General features: G+C 46.7%; 1 protein-coding gene across 2 annotated transcripts in view; it reads right to left on the reverse strand.

The window, feature by feature from the left end:
* The window catches only part of nrd1b (nardilysin b (N-arginine dibasic convertase)), a 56314-nt gene extending 47497 nt beyond the window's left edge, over window positions 1–8817 (reverse strand). The window contains exons 1-3 of one of the 2 annotated variants that reach the window (XM_056275917.1): window positions 8641–8817; window positions 4944–5153; window positions 394–610 (exon numbers count right to left, since the gene is read on the reverse strand). In XM_056275917.1, coding sequence (XP_056131892.1) covers window positions 394–610; window positions 4944–5125 — 399 coding nt within the window. In that variant the 5' untranslated portion in view covers window positions 5126–5153; window positions 8641–8817. Of the gene's footprint in view, window positions 1–393; window positions 611–4943; window positions 5154–8596 lie in introns of both variants that reach the window. The other variant, XM_056275916.1, reaches the window with a different exon arrangement.
* Between the last annotated feature and the right edge of the window lie 9399 nt (window positions 8818–18216).

Below are 18216 nucleotides of genomic sequence, written 5' to 3' on the forward strand. Positions count from 1 at the left end.
AGCATCCCGAGTGACGGCAAAATCAGGAAGAAAGAGCATGAGAAGCTGGAGAAACACCAAGGGCTGAGGGAAGAACTAGATTGGATGTGGAAGGTGAAATCCACAGTAGCCCCAGTGGTAACAGCAGCACTAGGGGCTGTGACCCCCAATCTGGGAGAGCGGCTCCAGCAGAATTCAGGAACAACATCTGAGGTCCCTGTCCAGAACAGTGCAGTCCCAGGAACAGCTAAGATACTGCACACAATCCTCAAACTCCCAGGCCTCTGGTGGAGGACCTGAACTTGAGGAAGACACACACCACCCAAAAAAGGGGTGAGAGGGAGACTTTTAATAAAAATTTTTTATAGATATACATACACACATACACACACATACACACACATACACATCAACCTGTTTCTCAGAGGTCCCTCTCTTCTTCTTCCCCTGGTTCTCCTCTTCCAGCTCGTCAAAGTGACTGTCTTCCTTCCCATCTCTGTTCTCATCGTCCTCTGTCCTTTCACCTGAATCCCCATCTTCCTCTCCAACCTCTTTCCTGTTCCCCTCGCCATCTGACCCACTGAGGTCAGAGATGAGGAGAGCGCGGAGCCCATTACTCAGCTCTATGTATCTGATGAGAGACAGACACACACAGACAAATATGTCTTGATGCATGCTCAATAAGCGAGGTAAGAAAGTCACAGACAATTGAATCAGTTCATTTGGACACGTTTACTGACAGACACTTTTCATTACCATCTGAGTGACCTCTTCAGTCTCACCTGACTGCAGGTGTCCCCACCCTTATAAACAATACAGTGTCCTGCCTGACTGCAGGTGTCCCCACCCTTATAAACAATACAGTGTCTCGCCTGACTGCAGGTGTCCCCACCCTTATAAACAATACAGTGTCCTGCCTGACTGCAGGTGTCCCCACCCTTATAAACAATACAGTGTCTCGCCTGACTGCAGGTGTCCCCACCCTTATAAACAATACAGTGTCTCACCTGACTGCAGGTGTCCCCACCCTTATAAACAATACAGTGTCTCACCTGACTGCAGGTGTCCCCACCCTTATAAACAATAGTGTCTCACCTGACTGCAGGTGTCCCCACCCTTATAAACAATACAGTGTCCTGCCTGACTGCAGGTGTCCCCACCCTTATAAACAATACAGTGTCTCGCCTGACTGCAGGTGTCCCCACCCTTATAAACAATACAGTGTCTCACCTGACTGCAGGTGTCTCCACCCTTATAAACAATACAGTGTCTCAACTGACCACCCTTATAAACAATACAGTGTCTCACCAGACTGCAGGTGTCCCCACCCTTATAAACAATACAGTGTCTCAGCTGACTGCAGGTGTCCCCACCCTTATAAACAATACAGTGTCTCACCTGACTGCAGGTGTCCCCACCCTTATAAACAATAGTGTCTCACCTGACTGTAGGTGTCCCACTCTTATAAACAATACAGTGGCATAACGACCCAAACCAACCACCAGTTTCATATGCAGATATGGGTGTGACCATTAACTAGAGTTACAGTGGCCATGTGTACTATTCACAGAGGATTGGGCAATAGTTGCAATCACAGCATTGTTAGATGGTGACAGATGAACTCTTGGCCCCTCCGGTTCAGGGATGGTCGTTCCCTCTTTACATAGATGGCCTCTGTGACTTCCCGTTCAAACCTCCCTATCAAGGATGGTCACGTCCTCATCCTTGAAAGAGTGACCACTGGCCTGTAAATGGTGTAGACTGTGGAGTCCTGGTCTGTAGATGGTGTAGACTGTGGAGTCCTGGTCTGTAGATGGTGTAGACTGTGGAGTCCTGGTCTGTAGATGCTGTAGAATGTGGAGTCCTGGCCTGTAGATGGTGTAGACTGTGGTGTCCTGGCCTGTAGATGGTGTAGACTGTGGAGTCCTGGTCTGTAGATGGCGTAGACCGTGGAGTCCTGGCCTGTAGATGGTGTAGAGTGTGGAGTCCTGGCCTGTAGATGGTGTAGAGTGTGGAGTCCTGGCCTGTAGATGGTGTAGACTGTGGAGTCCTGGTCTGTATATGGCGTAGACCGTGGAGTCCTGGCCTGTAGCTGGTGTAGACTGTGGAGTCCTGGTCTGTAGATGGTGTAGACTGTGGAGTCCTGGTCTGTAGATGGTGTAGACTGTGGAGTCCTGGTCTGTAGATGGTGTAGACTGTGGAGTCCTGGTCTGTAGATGCTGTAGATTGTGGAGTCCTGGTCTGACGTGTTAGCTCTCCTGTGTTGTCCCATCCTCTTGGCCAGCGTCTGTTTGATTTCCCCAGCACACAAGTCACGGCAATCCTCCTGGCACTTAACAGCTACACTATATTGCTCTGTTTGTGCCGGGGACCTGATCCTTGGGATGGACCAACTTCTGGAACAGTGTATTTTGGGGTTTGAAAGCAACTGAGACACGATGTTTGAAAAATACGCATGTCAGCTTTTCTGACACTCCCGCCACCTAGCCATTGGTTCAGGATTTGTGGACGACACCTGGGTTAACATTAAATCTCAGGATGTAGCACATTTCACCGACCACAGGAACTCTGTGGACACCACATCAGGTTCACCAGGGAGGATGAGGAACATGACAGGTTAGTCTTCTTACTCTGTGACATTGCAACTGGTGATGGGGACATTTGATTGTTGATGTTTACCATTAACCAACACATACTGATCAGTACGTAAGGTTTGACTCTCATCATCCACTGGAGCATAAACTAGGAGTCATCAGGACGCTGGACCACCGAGCTGACAACGTCCCCACCGACACAGGGGCCGGGGAAGAGGAGAAATCCCACATTAAACAGGTTCTGGTTAAGTGTGGTTACCCTAACTGGGTGTTTGTCAAAGCCAGGAAGACCCCAAACAGTGCACCAGCTGATGGAAGAGAGGAGGAGGACAACAGCTGTCTAAGTGTAAACCAGTGGTGATTCTGTATGGGGTGGGAGTTTCAGAAAAGTTTAAATGTGTGTTTTCCAAATACCGCGTCTGTCCTGGCAGACTCCGCCACAGAGCTCTTCAGACCCTCATGAAGGACTATGCTGTGGTGTTGGCACATATGGAGAACACCAGTGAAACCAGACAAGTCATTGTTGTGGCAAAGAGTCACCTATTTTTCAATTTGCATTTGCATCACTGGGTTCTATTCTCATTATTGAACAACTGTGATGTGCGTGCGCTTTTTCCAGATCTGCCAGTGCAGACATGATCAGGAGAGCCAAGCAGTGTGTCCAGATGTTGAAGGACTACAGCCACCTCCTGTTTATGGTCCTGGTACAGGATCGCCTAAAAGTTGTAAACTGGTCAGATTTTTTCCTCTGTATTGTTTTGAGTGACAAGTATATAGTGTAGTGTTAGTATTAGTGACATTGTTATTCTTTGCAGTCTAAGCCTGAAGCTTTAGGAGGACAATGTTTAATGTTCACAAGCATGCATTCAGCATCTGGACAGAAGCTTGAAGGCTTTCTTCAGGACTCTGCAGAGGGCCAGTTCCATGCAGTGCAGCTCCAGAGCTTCAGCCAGGAGAGCAAGGATAAATTCGACAGGTAGCAAATGGAAAAAGAGAAAACAAGAGCATTTGTTGATATAGTTCAATTAGCCTGTTGTTCATGAAAGGGCTCACTCCATCGTGTTCAATGTGTGACATGTTTAAATTGCACATTGTCCCTGCCTTTAAAACAAATGATCTCATGTCATCATCAGCCGCTTCTCCGGGGTCGGGTCACAGTGGCAGCAAGCTAAGTAGGGCACTCCAGACGTCCCTCTCCCCAGCAACGCCCTCCAGGACAAACTATTTAAAATTAAATTTTATATTGACATATTGAAGTGCCAACGCAGTCATCAAAAGCATGGGGAGCCGTTTCAAGGACCTGGAGTGATAAGATTCTTCAGGCAGCTGAGAGTTTGCTGGACCTGAGGGAGTGGCCCACAGAGGAGGCGGACCTGGACAGTTACAGAACAGACCATCTCCGTATCATCACAGACCACTTTGCTGACATACTGGATAGGGTGGGCTGTGACAGGGGTCAGGGCAAGGCACCAGGAGTGGCCAAACACAAAAGTGGTGATCAAAGCGCTGTCCCAGGTCCAACAAAGCAAGGTATGGGCAGACTTTTTAACAGACTCTGACAGGCTGCAGAGCCTGCCCAACCTGCTGATGGTGGTTGAGCTGATCCTCATGCTCCCACCATCCACCGCTGCCTGTGAGCGTGGCTTCAGTGCCATGAAGCGCATTAAAACAGACTGGCGGAGCAACCCTTCAGTTGAAATACTGTGGAAACTGCTATACGTTAGCATTGAGGGGCCAGCAGTTGTCAATTCCAATGTGGAGCGTGTTGTACAAACATGGCCGTCAGTAGGGCAGCGAACATGTCGGTGTGATTAAGATTTGTGTTAGTATGGTTTCATTAGGTTTTTAGATGTGAAGCACTTGCTATAGCCAGTTCTTTCACTCACTCACTCACTCACACATGGTTAAGCTCACTCGCTCAATCACTCACATTTACTGAGTCCATCTGGGAGAAGCTCCGGACAGATGGACGGGGAGATGGTCATACATTTTCGATTTGCAAGAATGTTTGTTGCTATGCATCTATGACACACTGTGCCCTTATGTTTCATTTACTTAAATAAAGACTACACATGACAATAGTCTTTGCTGTTATTTGATAATAATAATAATAACAAATAAAAACATCTGTATGGGGCAATTAAAAATTGACTTCGGGCAAGTAGATTCCTGACCCACACTTGTGAAAAAAAACAAAAAACATTAACATTGAACTCTGCCCCTGCAGGACTGAATGGACATGGCTCAAATTTGGCTCATATCAGCTCCAGGTCGAGAAAATGAAACCAGTCCATTAGTCAGGTTTTTGTCAGGATCGGGCCAAGCCGCCACCTTCTTGAGTCAGACTCGACAAATGACATCTGATCCTACCTGTACTTTTTAGGGTCACTGGGGGATTTGTCAATGTGGGGGTCTCCCAAATCCTCCTCTGGGGCATCTGATGCAGCCAACTGGCCACTGGCATCAGGTTGGGGTGGTGGTTCTCCCTGGTCGGGGCCCGACAGCTGCCCTAGTGCGCTAGCGCCACTCACTGACTTATTTGTCTGGGGCATGTTAGCGGGGTCTTCTAGGTCACCAGAGCTGTAAAGGCAAACAGTTATATTAGGGGAAATCCACACCAGCTAACGAACATCAACAAGCCAAGCACTAGTACATTCTGACTGTAACAGGTACCCGCTCCAAGTCTGTATGCTGCACCTGTCCCAAGTCACCATCCAGGCAGATGATCCTATTCTGCAAAAGCCATTTGTCGGTTAAATAACTCAAGGGGCTGATCTACTTTTTAACCCATCAGTCTCTTTGGCCATGAGTGGAACAGACTGACTGACTGTCTGGATATCATTTTGCTTTTACAACATCTTCTGGTGTACTCAACTATTCAATGTTTCCATTGCACTGAGTTTTGCTGTCTGATGTAACCGTCTGTTCTTCCTTCTAACTAGCTGTCAATATTACGTGAGCGCTCGGCTGACGTCCTTCTGCATGCTGACCAGCTAGCTCGCAGCCATTATCAGCAACACAAACCTCGGATCCCCAGTCACAACAACGTGTCAGTGAGCACAATAGGCTGTCAAAGTAGCCGAGCAATTGGGAATTTAGGTTACAGTACTGCTGCTACCGAGTGTCCGTGAAGTTAGCTTTAATGTAATTGTAATGCTTTTCAGCAATGTAATCTTTCACCTGTTTTTACCTCATTGCAAGCATCATTTTTACCTTTTGTTTTTTACTCATGCACATTTCTTATATTAGTAATGTTTGCTTCTATTTATCAGTGTTACTTGACGGCTCTTTTGTGCTTCCTGTTCATTACATTATACCACCACGCAACAACGTGCCTATTGACCAGACCACCACTGTTTGAAGTGTCAGATATTTTTGAGGATATTTTACAAGTAGTGCTGGGCACTATGGAAAATATTACCGCTGTAAAGGAAAAGAGAGAGAGAATTTGGTACATATGCACATTTGGTATATCATAGTACATATGCAAAAATACTGTAAGAATCCAGCTGAGGTTCATCACATTCAACTGTTTGGTAATGTAAAGTATAATCCTACTACTACTACTACTACTCCTACTTTCGGCTGCTCCCGTTAGGGGTCACCACAGCAGATCATCTGTTTCCATCTCTTCCTGTCCTCTGCATCTTCCTCTGTCACACCAGCCACCTGCATGTCCTCCCTCACCACATCCATAAACCTCCTCTTTGGTCTTCCTCTTCTCCTCTTCCCTGGCAGCTCCATATTCAGCATCCTTCTCCCAGTATACCCAGCATCTCTCCTCCACACATGTCCACACCATCTCCATCTTGTCTCTCTTGCTTTGTCTCCAAACCGTCCAACCTGAGCTGTCCCTCTAATATACTCCTTCCTAATGCTGTCCTTCTTCATCACTCCCAATGAAAATCTTATCATCTTCATCTCTGCCACCTCCAGCTCCTCCTCCTGTCTTTTCATCAGACCACTGTCTCCAAACCATACAACATAGCTGGTCTCACTACCATCTTGTAAACCTTCCCTTTAACTCTTTCTGGTACCCTTCTGTCACAAATCACTCCTGACACTCTTCTCCACCCACTCCACCCTGCCTGCACTCTCTTCTTCACCTCTCTCCTGCACTCCCTGTTACTTTGGACAGTTGACCCCAAGTATTTAAACTCATACTAAACAACAACAACAACAAAAACAACAACAATAATAATAACAATAATACCAAATATTTCACTCTCTGTTTTGGGAGAAATTTCATTTAACAAATTGTCATTATCAGTGATTTAACAAATGACAATATCTGAAGTTCATACTGGTAAAATACCACTGGAAGGTGATAAATTACAACGAAAGATTGCGGGCTTTAGGGCTCGACAGTAGTTATTACCATACCTTACAGCTCGGCAGTAGTTATTACCATACCTTACAGCTTGGCAGTAGTTATTACCATACCTTACAGCTGGGCAGTAGTTATTACCATACCTTACAGCTTGGCAGTAGTTATTACCATACCTTACAGCTGGGCAGTAGTTATTACCATACCTTACAGCTGGGCAGTAGTTATTACCATACCTTACAGCTGGGCAGTAGTTATTACCATACTTTACAGCTTGGCAGTAGTTATTACCATACCTTACGGCTGGGCAGTAGTTATTACCATACCTTGCAGTGGTTAATGCTTTTGCTCTGGTAATGCGTACTGTTCCTACTGTGGTGCGAAACTGTTTCCCTCAGGGATCAGTAAAGTCTGTCTGTCTATCTATCCAGCTGTCCGTCTGTCTGGCTGTGCGTCAGGCTGTCTGTCTGTCAGTGTGTCTGGCTGTCTGTCCGTGTGTCTGTATGTCCATGTGGCTGTCTGTCTGTCTGGCTGTGCGTCAGGCTGTCTGTGTGCGTCAAGCTGTCTGTCTGTTAGTGTGTCTGTCTGGCTGTGCGTCAGGCTGTCTGTCTTTCCGTGTGTCTGTCAGGCCGTGTGTCTGTCTGTCCGTGTGTCTGTATGTCCGTGTGTCTGTATGTCCATGTGGCTGTCTGTCTGTCTGGCTGTGCGTCAAGCTGTCTGTCTGTTAGTGTGTCTGTCTGGCTGTGCGTCAGGCTGTCTGTCAGGCCGTGTGTCTGTCTGTCCGTGTGCGTCAGGCTGTCTGTCTGTCTGTCTGTGCGTCAGGTTGTCTGTCTGTCCGTGTGTCTGTCTGTCCGTGTGGCTGTCCGTGTGCATCAGGCTGTCTGTCTGTCTGTCCGTGTGGCTGTCAGTGTGTCTGTCTGTCTGTCTGTCTGGCTGGCTGTCTCTGTCCGTGTGGCTGTCTGTCCGTGTGGCTGTCTGTGTGCGTCAGGCTGTCTGTCTGTCAGTGTGTCTGTCAGTGTGCCTGGCTTTCTGTCTGGCTGTGCGTCAGGCTGTCTGTCTGTCTGTCTGTCCATGTGGCTGTCTGTGTGCATCAGGCTGTCTGTCTGTCCATGTGGCTGTCTGTCTGTCTGGCTATGCGTCAGGCTGTCTGTCTGGCTGTCTGTGAGTGTGTCTGTCTGTCTGTGAGTGTGTCTGTCTGTCTGTGCGTCAGGCTGTCTGTCCGTCCGTGAGTGTGTCTGTCTGTCAGTGTGTCTGTCTGTCTGTCCGTCCGTGAGTGTGTCTGTCTGTCCGTCCGTGAGTGTGTCTGTCTGGCTGTCTGTCTGCCTGTCTGCCCGTGGCTGTCTGTCTGTCTGTGTGTCTGTCCGTCCGTGAGTGTGTCTGTCTGGCTGTCCGTGTGGCTGTCTGTCTGTGCGTCAGGCTGTCTGTCTGTCAGTGTGTCTGTCCGTCCGTGAGTGTGTCTGTCTGTCTGTCTGTGTGTCTGTCTGTCTGTCTGTCTGTCTGTCTGTGTGTCTGTCCATGTGGCTGTCTGTCTGTCTGTCTGTCTGTCTGTCTGTCTGTCCGTGTGTCTGTCTGTCTGTCAGTGTGTCTGTCTGTCTTGTCTGTCTGTGCGTCAGGCTGTCCGTCTGTCCGTCCGTGAGTGTGTCTGTCTGTCTGTCTGTGAGTGTGTCTGTCCGTCCGTGAGTGTGTCTGTCCGTACATGCCAGTGAACACGTCGGTGGTGGTGTTGCTTGCAGTACTGACGTGCGGGAGCGGTGTTTCGCAGTACTAATTAGCCTCTCCGCTGTCTGTGCTGCGTTCGTCAGTTGGCGCTCAGTGAATCCCGGCTCAGCGACGGACGACGTTACGACACACGGCCGCCACACAAACTAACCCAGCGGCGAACACACACACACACACACACACACACAGAGAGAGAGAAGCGCTCCACCGCAACTTAACCCAGCGTTTAGTAAAAGTATAAAGACAGACAGACAGACGGACGTCTCACCTTCATGTAAATGAGAGAATCCTGTGGCTAAAGTTGTATTAGTTATAAAACCTATCAATCACAGTCCGACACGCGAACCCTGCAACGTGCCCTGTGATTGGCGGACAGTATCCGTGCGATAAAACAGAGCGTCCGATTGGCTGACAGAAGATCTGTGTCTGACGCAATAGCAAAGCTTGTTTGAGAGGAAGCCAGTTTAAATCCGTGGTTTGTGATGACGTCAGAAAGCGTTCGAGACCGTCCGGACTCACGAACTAGAAGAACTGCGCTCATACGGTTAGTGTGCTACCAGAACTTAGTGTGCTACCAGAACTTTCTGAGTAGTATGCCTGTACGGTTAGTGTGCTACCAGAACTTAGTGTGCTACCAGAACTTTCTGAGTAGTATGCTTGTACGGTTAGTGTGCTACTAGAACTTAGTGTGCTACCAGAACTTTCTGAGTAGTATGCCTGTACGGTTAGTGTGCTACCAGAACTTTCTGAGTAGTATGCCTGTACGGTTAGTGTGCTACCAGAACTTTCTGAGTAGTATGCCTGTACGGTTAGTGTGCTACCAGAACATTCTGAGTCGTATGCCTGTACGGTTAGTGTGCTACCAGAACTTAGTGTGCTACCAGAACTTTCTGAGTTGTATGCCTGTACGGTTAGTGTGCTACCAGAACATTCTGAGTCGTATGCCTGTACGGTTAGTGTGCTACCAGAACTTTCTGAGTTGTATGCCTGTACGGTTAGTGTGCTACCAGAACTTTCTGAGTTGTATGCCTGTACGGTTAGTGTGCTACCAGAACTTTCTGAGTTGTATGCCTGTACGGTTAGTGTGCTACCAGAACTTTGTGAGTTGTATGCCTGTACAGTTAATGTGCTACCAGAACTTTCTGAGTTGTATGCCTGTACGGTTAGTGTGCTACCAGAACATTCTGAGTTGTATGCCTGTACGGTTAGTGTGCTACCAGAACTTTCTGAGTTGCATGCCTGTACGGTTATTGTGCTACCAGAACTTAGTGTGCTACCAGAACTTTCTGAGTAGTATGCCTGTACGGTTAGTGTGCTACCAGAACTTGGTGTGCTACCAGAACTTTCTGAGTAGTATGCCTATATGGTTAGTGTGCTACCAGAACTTAGTGTGCTACCAGAACTTTCTGAGTTGTATGCCTGTACGGTTAGTGTGCTACCAGAACTTTCTGAGTAGTATGCCTGTACGGTTAGTGTGCTACCAGAACTTAGTGTGCTACCAGAACTTTCTGAGTAGTATGCCTGTACGGTTAGTGTGCTACCAGAACTTTCTGAGTAGTATGCCTGTACGGTTAGTGTGCTACCAGAACTTAGTGTGCTACCAGAACTTTCTGAGTAGTATGCCTGTACGGTTAGTGTGCTACCAGAACTTTCTGAGTAGTATGCCTGTACGGTTAGTGTGCTACCAGAACTTTCTGAGTAGTATGCCTGTATGGTTAGTGGGCTACCAGAACTTTCTGAGTAGTATGCCTGTACGGTTAGTGGGCTACCAGAACTTTCTGAGTTGCACGCCTACCTCTGGGCTTTGTATTTATCTATTTTGTCGTGTTTCGTTTAGCCTGTGTCTTGATAACTCGTGGGCTGTAATGTGGTGCTGTAAATGCAGTCATACTCCGTTATATTAACCATCCTTACTTTATAACGGTGCCTGTTGTGTTCTTGTCTCAGTGTTGGTTGAACGTGTGTTGTTGTAATACTCGTTTCTTCAATAAAGACAGTGGAAGAAAGCAAGTTTAAATTTTTCTCTTTTTTTTGTTGAATGCTTAATGCTTTCTAAATATTTTGAAAGGTCATTTTTGAAAAGCAGGAAAGAAAGGTCTTCAGTTACTGCATTTACATTTATGAATATAGAATTTGGCAAATATAAAGATAAAATGTATTATAAAATGTTTGCCATCCTCCTCCTTCGTGTATCAAAAATCCCATAAAGGATGTCCTTAAAGGAGAAAGAAAACTCATCAAAGCACATCTGCATGAAGACCAGAACATCTGACCAGAACTGTTCTGTATAGAAACATGTCCAAAACAAGCGTACAGTTGTTTCAGGAGTGGAGCTGGTGTCGGTGTCCTTTTGAAATCTGGAAGCAAGAAAACATATTTATGCCACAACTTTAATGATACGTCTCTCGCCTTATTCGTTGCAAGATATTTATATGGTAAGGACCAAACTTTTTTCCAGAGTTTGATTTTTCTGTCAACAATACAAGTCCAATATGAGACCACATATGGTACAGTGATGTTATCTTTTTGAACGATCTGATTCTTTTGTTGTGATGACAGGCTGAAAAACACATTTATCCCACAAATATTTTTCTTTTTCAAAAATACAAAAAAAAAGAAAATGCTAAGGCTGGTACATTTATTGTATGTGAATCTCTTAGTGTAGGTCATAATTTGTGTCTGTAAAATAATGCTCCCAGCTTTTTTACTCCCCTTATTGTATGTTTTTAATATTTTTCACTCTTCTTGTGCCTCTGTCTATGTTTTGTTCTTGCTGTTTTGTTTAATTTTTAAAAAAGCAAGTTTAAATCATCGTTTTGTCGTCGCCACACGACAACCCACGTGGAGACGCCGCAGGGCACCTCTGCAGTTGACAGGAAAACACGTGACCTCGGCAATCAACAAGTCACATGACCTACACAAGCGGTCGATCGGGAATTAAGGTACATAGATAATCATGAAGGGATATGGCTTTTTGAATTTTATAACATTTTACATACTGTCTCGTTTAGATATGCAGCAAATATGGATGTAGTTTAAAAAAACATTTGTGTAATATTGTAATATGTAATATTGTAGCGAGCGGAGGAGGCGACAAAAGGGTACCAGCAAGAGTGGCACTGTGGTGCTCTTTCCTGGCATGAAACCGTACTGCTCCTCGCTACTCACCACCTCTCCTCCTCCTAACCTAGCTTCTATTACTCTTTCCCATATCTTCATGCTGTGGCTGATCAACTTTATACCTCTGTAGTTGTTACAGCTCTGCACATCACCCTTGTTCTTGAAAATCGGTACCAGTATGCTTCTTCTCCACTCCTCAGGCATCCTCTCACTTTCCAAGATTGTGTTAAACAGTCTAGTTAAAAACCCCACTGCCATCTCTCCTAAACACCTCCATGCCTCCACAGGTATGTCATCAGGACCAACTGCCTTTCCACTCTTCATCCTCTTCATAGCTGCCCTCACTTCCTCCTTGCTAATCCACCGCACTTCCTGATTCACTATCCCCACATCATCCACCCTTCTCTCTCTCTCATTTTCTTCATTCATCAGCCCCTCAAAGTACTCCTTCCACCTTCTCAGCACACTCTCCTCGCTTGTCAGCACATTTCCATCTCTATCCTTCATCACCCTAACTTGCTGCACATCCTTCCCAGCTCAGTCCCTCGGTTTAGCCAATCGGTACAAGTCCTTTTCTCCTTCCTTAGTGTCTAACCTATCATACAACTCACCATACACCTTTTCCTTTGCCACCTCTCTCTTCACTTTACGCTGCATCTGCTTGTACTCCTGTCTACTTTCTTCATCTCTCTCACTATCCCACTTCTTCTTAGCCAACATCTTCCTCTGTATACTTTGCTGTACTTCCTCATTCCACCACCAAGTCTCCTTGTCTTCCTTCCTCTGTCCTGATGACACACCAAGTACCTTCCTAGCTGTCTCCCTCACTATTTCTGCAGTGGTTGTCCAGCCATCTGGCAACTCTTCACTACCACCCAGTGCCTGTCTTACCTCCTGCCTGAACTCCACACATTAGTCTTCCTTCTTCAACTTCCACCATTTGATCTTCGGCTGTGTCTTCACTCTCTTCCTCTTCTTGGTCTTCAAAGTCATCCTACAGACCACCATCCGATGCTGCCTAGCTACGTTCTCCCCTGTCACCACCTTGCAGTCTCCCATCTGTTTTCAGACGTGCCTCCTACATAAGATATAGTCCACCTGTGTGCACTGCTGAGTTTCAGAAAATCTTTAAAATGTAAACTAATTAAGGATTACAACTTGGTATAATTTTTTTTCTTTTTCCCCTTCCTTTAGTAACTGTATTCTAAATATGTGCGATGATGTTTTTTTTTTTCTGTGTCGCATATGAACAAAAATGTATGACCGAAATAAATCATTCATTCATTCATTCAGTCACTTTCCGCCACTCTTGTATGTCACCCTGTGTTCCTCCCTCTTCTTGAAATATGTATTCACCACAGCCATTTCCATCCTTTTCACAAAATCCACCACCATCTGTCCTTCCACATTTCTCTCCTTGACACCATACCTTCCCATCACCTCCTCATCACCTCTGTTCCCTTGTCCATTGAAGTCCGCTCCAGTCACCACTCTCTCCTCCTTGGGTACCCTCTCCACCACTTCATCCAACTCACTCCAGAATACTTCTTTCTCTTCCATCTCACACCCAACGTGCGGCTGTGAGATGTGTAGGTGTGTTATATGTACCAATACTACAGAAGAGTAGTATTTACCAATACTACATATTCTGTCCTCGCAATTGCGTCTGAGCAAGGCTAGACAGATAGCTAACAAAAAGAATCCAATAAACCCGTCTTCAACAGAGTGTGGCTTTACTGGTGTCAACACTGTAAAACTGAAAATACAAACAAAGGCTTGTCTTATGGTCATTAAAAGCTTGCTGGTTGACTCTTAAAGGTTGGCCGAGGAGTCCATTATTTGACCACGTCACACTATCATGTGAACTTCGCAAACATGGGAACGTATGTCAATTAGCTAGATGCTGGGTAGGGAGCTGTCAGCTTGAATGAGCTCCTAAGTTAACTAAAATAGGTTAGCTAGCAACATCAAGACAAGAAGAAACGTCTTCTAGAAATATATAACTTACAAAATTACGTTTCGGATCTAATATGTAAGTGCTGAAACTTACAGACATATCTACTCCAAGGTTCAAACGAAGAAAAACAGACTGCATTTCACACACTGCTTGCTGCTTCACAACGAGCCAAACGGAAGATAAACAAAATGGACTCTGATTTGGTGAAACTAACAATACCTAAAACAACCAATAGGGCGCAGCACTGTAACACCCAACGTCATAACAAAGCATGGGCAGTTCTGTCGTCTTCAGTTCTAATGCAGTTATAGAGAGCAGGAAGGAATCTTGTTCTAAGTTGAGTTTTTTGTGTGCATCTCTCACCTGGAAGATGTCTGTGAATGTTCTCATTCATCCAGGTCGTCATGGTTATCCAAAGGAGTTGAATCAAGTGCAACTGGACTTGGTATATATCCGTGAAGACGTTTTGCCTCTCATCCAAGAGGCTTCCTCAATTCGTGCCTTTCTGACTAGACCAAGCTAGTCTGACTGGCTGGTGATGAAACTCAGAATTTATCCTCTAGGAGTCGTTGTCAGAGCTATAGATGTCCATGGCTCTTTGTGTCCTGATGTTTACCAACGCCCGTCGCTAACAGAGCCGTAGATATGAGTGGCTCTTTTCACGTATATGGTATGATATATACCAAGTCCCATGTGGGATGAATGGGGTGCATTGATATATACCAAGTCCAGTTGCACTTGATTCAACTCCTTTGGATCACCTGGAAGAGAATCTAGTTAATATACAAAAGATCATGTATTCAGTACAGTAATGTAACACCTAGCTGGGGTCAGAACACTCCCCACCTGGTACTATTATACCACTATTTTCCCTTAGTCCTTCTGTACTTCATCAGGTAATAGCAAAACTAAGTCATTAATGGGCCTAAGATATTTTTTCACAGTACATTCCTTAATGATTTTCACCATGACCATATGAACCCTGTTGTCGGCACTTGGTATGGCTTGTACAATGAGTCCAACTGGCCCCTCGTTGCGTTTCACCTGATTGTCCTTCAGCAGGACCACATCCCTTTCCTTAAGATTGGGTCTCTCATCAGTCCACTTCCACCTTGGTTGCAGCGTCACCAAGTACTCTTGCCTCCATCTCTTCCAGAAAGAATCTGCTAGGCTCTGAACCTGTCGCCACTGGGTTTTGCAGAGGTGATCCATCTTGAAGTCTTCCAGAGGAGCTGGTGTTACTCTGGCTTTTTGGGTTAAAAGCATTGCAGACGAGAGAATTTCAGGCATCTCCGCGTCGGTTGAGACTGGAACCAAGGGTCTGGCGTTCATGATAGCCATAACCTCGTCCATAAGAGTGGTCAAGACCTCATGTGTGAGGCATGTTGCGCTGTTCTTCAGCAGGCGTGAATCAAGGATGCATCGAGCAATACCAATCATTCTCTCCCACGCTCCTCCCATGTAGGATGAATGGGGTGCATTGAATGTCCATGTGCAGCCCTGATCTTGTAAGTAGCTCTTGATCTCTGAGCCTTCTGTGTTGATTTGTAGTTCATTGCAAGCTCCAATGAAGTTTGTACCTCTGTCACACCGAGGGTGCTTGATTGGCCTGAATAGACAAGAAGCATCTCAAGCCAGTAACGAAACTTGAAGTTGACATGGACTCTATCACTTCCAGATGAACTGCTCTGGGGTTCAAACAACTAAACATGACAGCCCATCGTTTGCTTTCAGTGCTGATTCTTCTTGTTCGGCATGACACGACTTTCCATGGGCCGAATACATCGACACCTACATGGGTGAATGGTGGATCCATGGCAACTCGATCCACAGGTAGCTCTGCCATTTTCAGGTCCTCAAACCTCCCTCTCAACTTCCTGCGTGTGGTACATTTGTAGACTGTGCTGGAGACAAGCCTTTTGCCTCCGACAATCCAAAGTCCAGCAGTACGCAGTGCGCCTTCAGTAAAATGGCGGCCTTGATGGGCTACATGGCTGTGGTAGTGACAGACTAGTAGAGTGGACACATGGTGACAGGCTGGAAGTATCATCAGATGCTTTTCCTGGTCTGAGATGTCAGCTGAGCGGATACTACCGCCAACTCTCATCAACCCCTCCTTGTCAATGAAGGGGTCCAATTTCTTTACAAGGCTTTGCCGTGAAACCTTCCCCTCCTGTGTCAGAGTCTTGAACGCTTATATGTCTCTTGCCATACAACTTTTATGATATATGTCTTGGCTTGTGAAAGTTCTGTGGCGTAAGGCTTTCTACAGCTGTGCCAGCCTTTGCAGTCATCTATGTGTGACCTTTTGGAGAATGACCTTGCTATGTGAGTAAGTGTTGTAATACCTCTCAAGAGAGACTTCCAGTTTGAGAAGCGCTGAAATCTGTGTGACCCGAGGGGTCACTCTGTGGTCTTGGTTGTGAGTGTTGTCACCAGGGGTCGAATCTCACCGTCTCGATCTGGTTCCACAAGCTCAAAAGGGTTCCACTTCTTCTGGCTTTTTCTGGAGTGTGCACTGTGGGGAGGTGAGTCTCTGAACTGCCTGATCCCTTTTGTTTGGAAGTGGCCTGCGGGGTAAACGAAAGGGCAGGGGTGCTACCCAATAGTTTTCCTTATCCATGTACACCTCTCTGTCCATGGTTTTAAGGAAGATTCTGTCCTCTATGGATGGGGCAAGTTTGTCATCATCCGTGGTCGTTTGGAAGACGTTTTCTCCCAGGTTGTCTGCATCCATGCTGAAGACTCTTGAGCTCTCTGTATGACCGGGGATGGGAAGGTACTGTTGAGATGGAGCACTGGAGCGTTCTTTGATGTAAACACTGTTAGTGCATGGAGTAAGGTATGAAGCACGACCATTGGGAAGCACACTGGTCTTGTACACATTAACATCGGATGGTAGGTGGACTCCATCAAGGCAAATCTCTCTTACAGTAACCCAGCCTAAGTCTAGGCACTGTGCGTATGGTGTGTTGTTAGGCCCATTGTACTGTTGACGTACCTCATGCACACTTAGAACATCCCTTCCAAGCAAGAGAAGGATTGGAGCACTAGGATCTGGAGGCAGCATCTTGTCTGCAACTGGAATGAGATGAGGAAAGTACTGTGTCATCTCTGGTGTGGGGATTTCAGTTCGGTCATCTGGCATTGAACTGCATTCTAAGAGAGTGGGTAGTACTACCTGTGTTTTACCGTCAAATGATTCCACTGTGAAGTTGCTTGCCTTCCTCCCAGCCGTCTTTAACTATGCCTGAGCATGTCCTCAGAGTGTAGGGAGATGGGTTGCCGCTAATGCCAAATAGGTCAAAGAACTGTGACTTTGCCAGAGACCGGTTGCTCTGGTCATCTAGCACTGCATAAACTTTCTCTGCCTTAGCGGGACGGCCGGAGGGGTAAACCCTCACTAGGCAGATTTTGGAGCATGATCTGGGCCTGGGAGCATCACCACATATCTCTGTGCGCTTGGTTGTGACTTCAGGGGATTCACTTTCTGACTACCCACCATGATATTGCTCAGTTTCAAACACTTCGGTTGACCAAGGGGCGGGTCCTTGGCGCAAAGCGGAGACATGACTGACACTATCACACTCCCTGCATTTGACAGCAGCCTTACAGTCCTTTGCAATGTGTCTGGTGGATGCGCAGCATCGGAAGCAGATAAACGCTTCTCTTAGGTAGGCTTTCCTTTCATCTATGTGTTTGCTTCTGAATCCACGACACTTTGACAAGGGGTGTGGCTTGTGGTGGCGAGGACATTGTTTGTCTGGTTCTTCGGTTTCAGGCTGTGAAGCTGGAGTTGTGGCCGACACCTCAGTTTTCTTTACCGACACAGTTTCCCTGTTACGGAACTTGCCAGCTTCTCTGTTTTTGCATAACTTGAGCTGCAGGATGAGGAGAATGCAAAGCTTGGATCATTTCTGATCATTGCTTGGTTGCAGACGAACCTCGCAAAGAAGCTGAAGGTTGGAAAAGAGACGCGATGGTCTTTGTACTTAGAGCCTTGGGTGATCCACCTCTCCTGTAGGCTGTGTGGGAGCTTTTCTACTATGGGATTAACTCCCCGTGCTGTGCTGAGGTATGCGAGTCCAGGTAGGAGCCCACCAGACTTTGCCGACTCCACTTCCATGAGTAAGTCTGCATCTGATTAGCTAACTTTAACCCTAACCCCGCCCTAACCCTAACCTTAACCTACCCAAACAACGGAGGCAACGAGTACTTGCGCATGCTCAGTTCTCCGTTCTCTGCATCGATGGGAACTAGCCTCTACCATCCCGGATGTGGGTATGTGTCCTGGTCCCTGCACTAGCGCCTCCCCTGGTCGGTCTGGGCGCCTGTTTGGGGAGGGGGGGGGAACTGGGGGGAATAGCGTAAGCGTCCCACGCGCTACGGCCCCCTGGTGAAACTCCTCACTGTCAGGTGGAAAGAAGCGGCTGGTGACTCCACGTGTATGGGAGGAGGCATGTGGTAGTCTGCAGCCCTCCCCGGATCAGCAGAGGGGGCGGAGCAGACACCGGGACGGC

This window comes from Lampris incognitus, chromosome 3 (assembly GCF_029633865.1).
Source record: "Lampris incognitus isolate fLamInc1 chromosome 3, fLamInc1.hap2, whole genome shotgun sequence".
Classification (NCBI taxonomy): domain Eukaryota; kingdom Metazoa; phylum Chordata; class Actinopteri; order Lampriformes; family Lampridae; genus Lampris; species Lampris incognitus.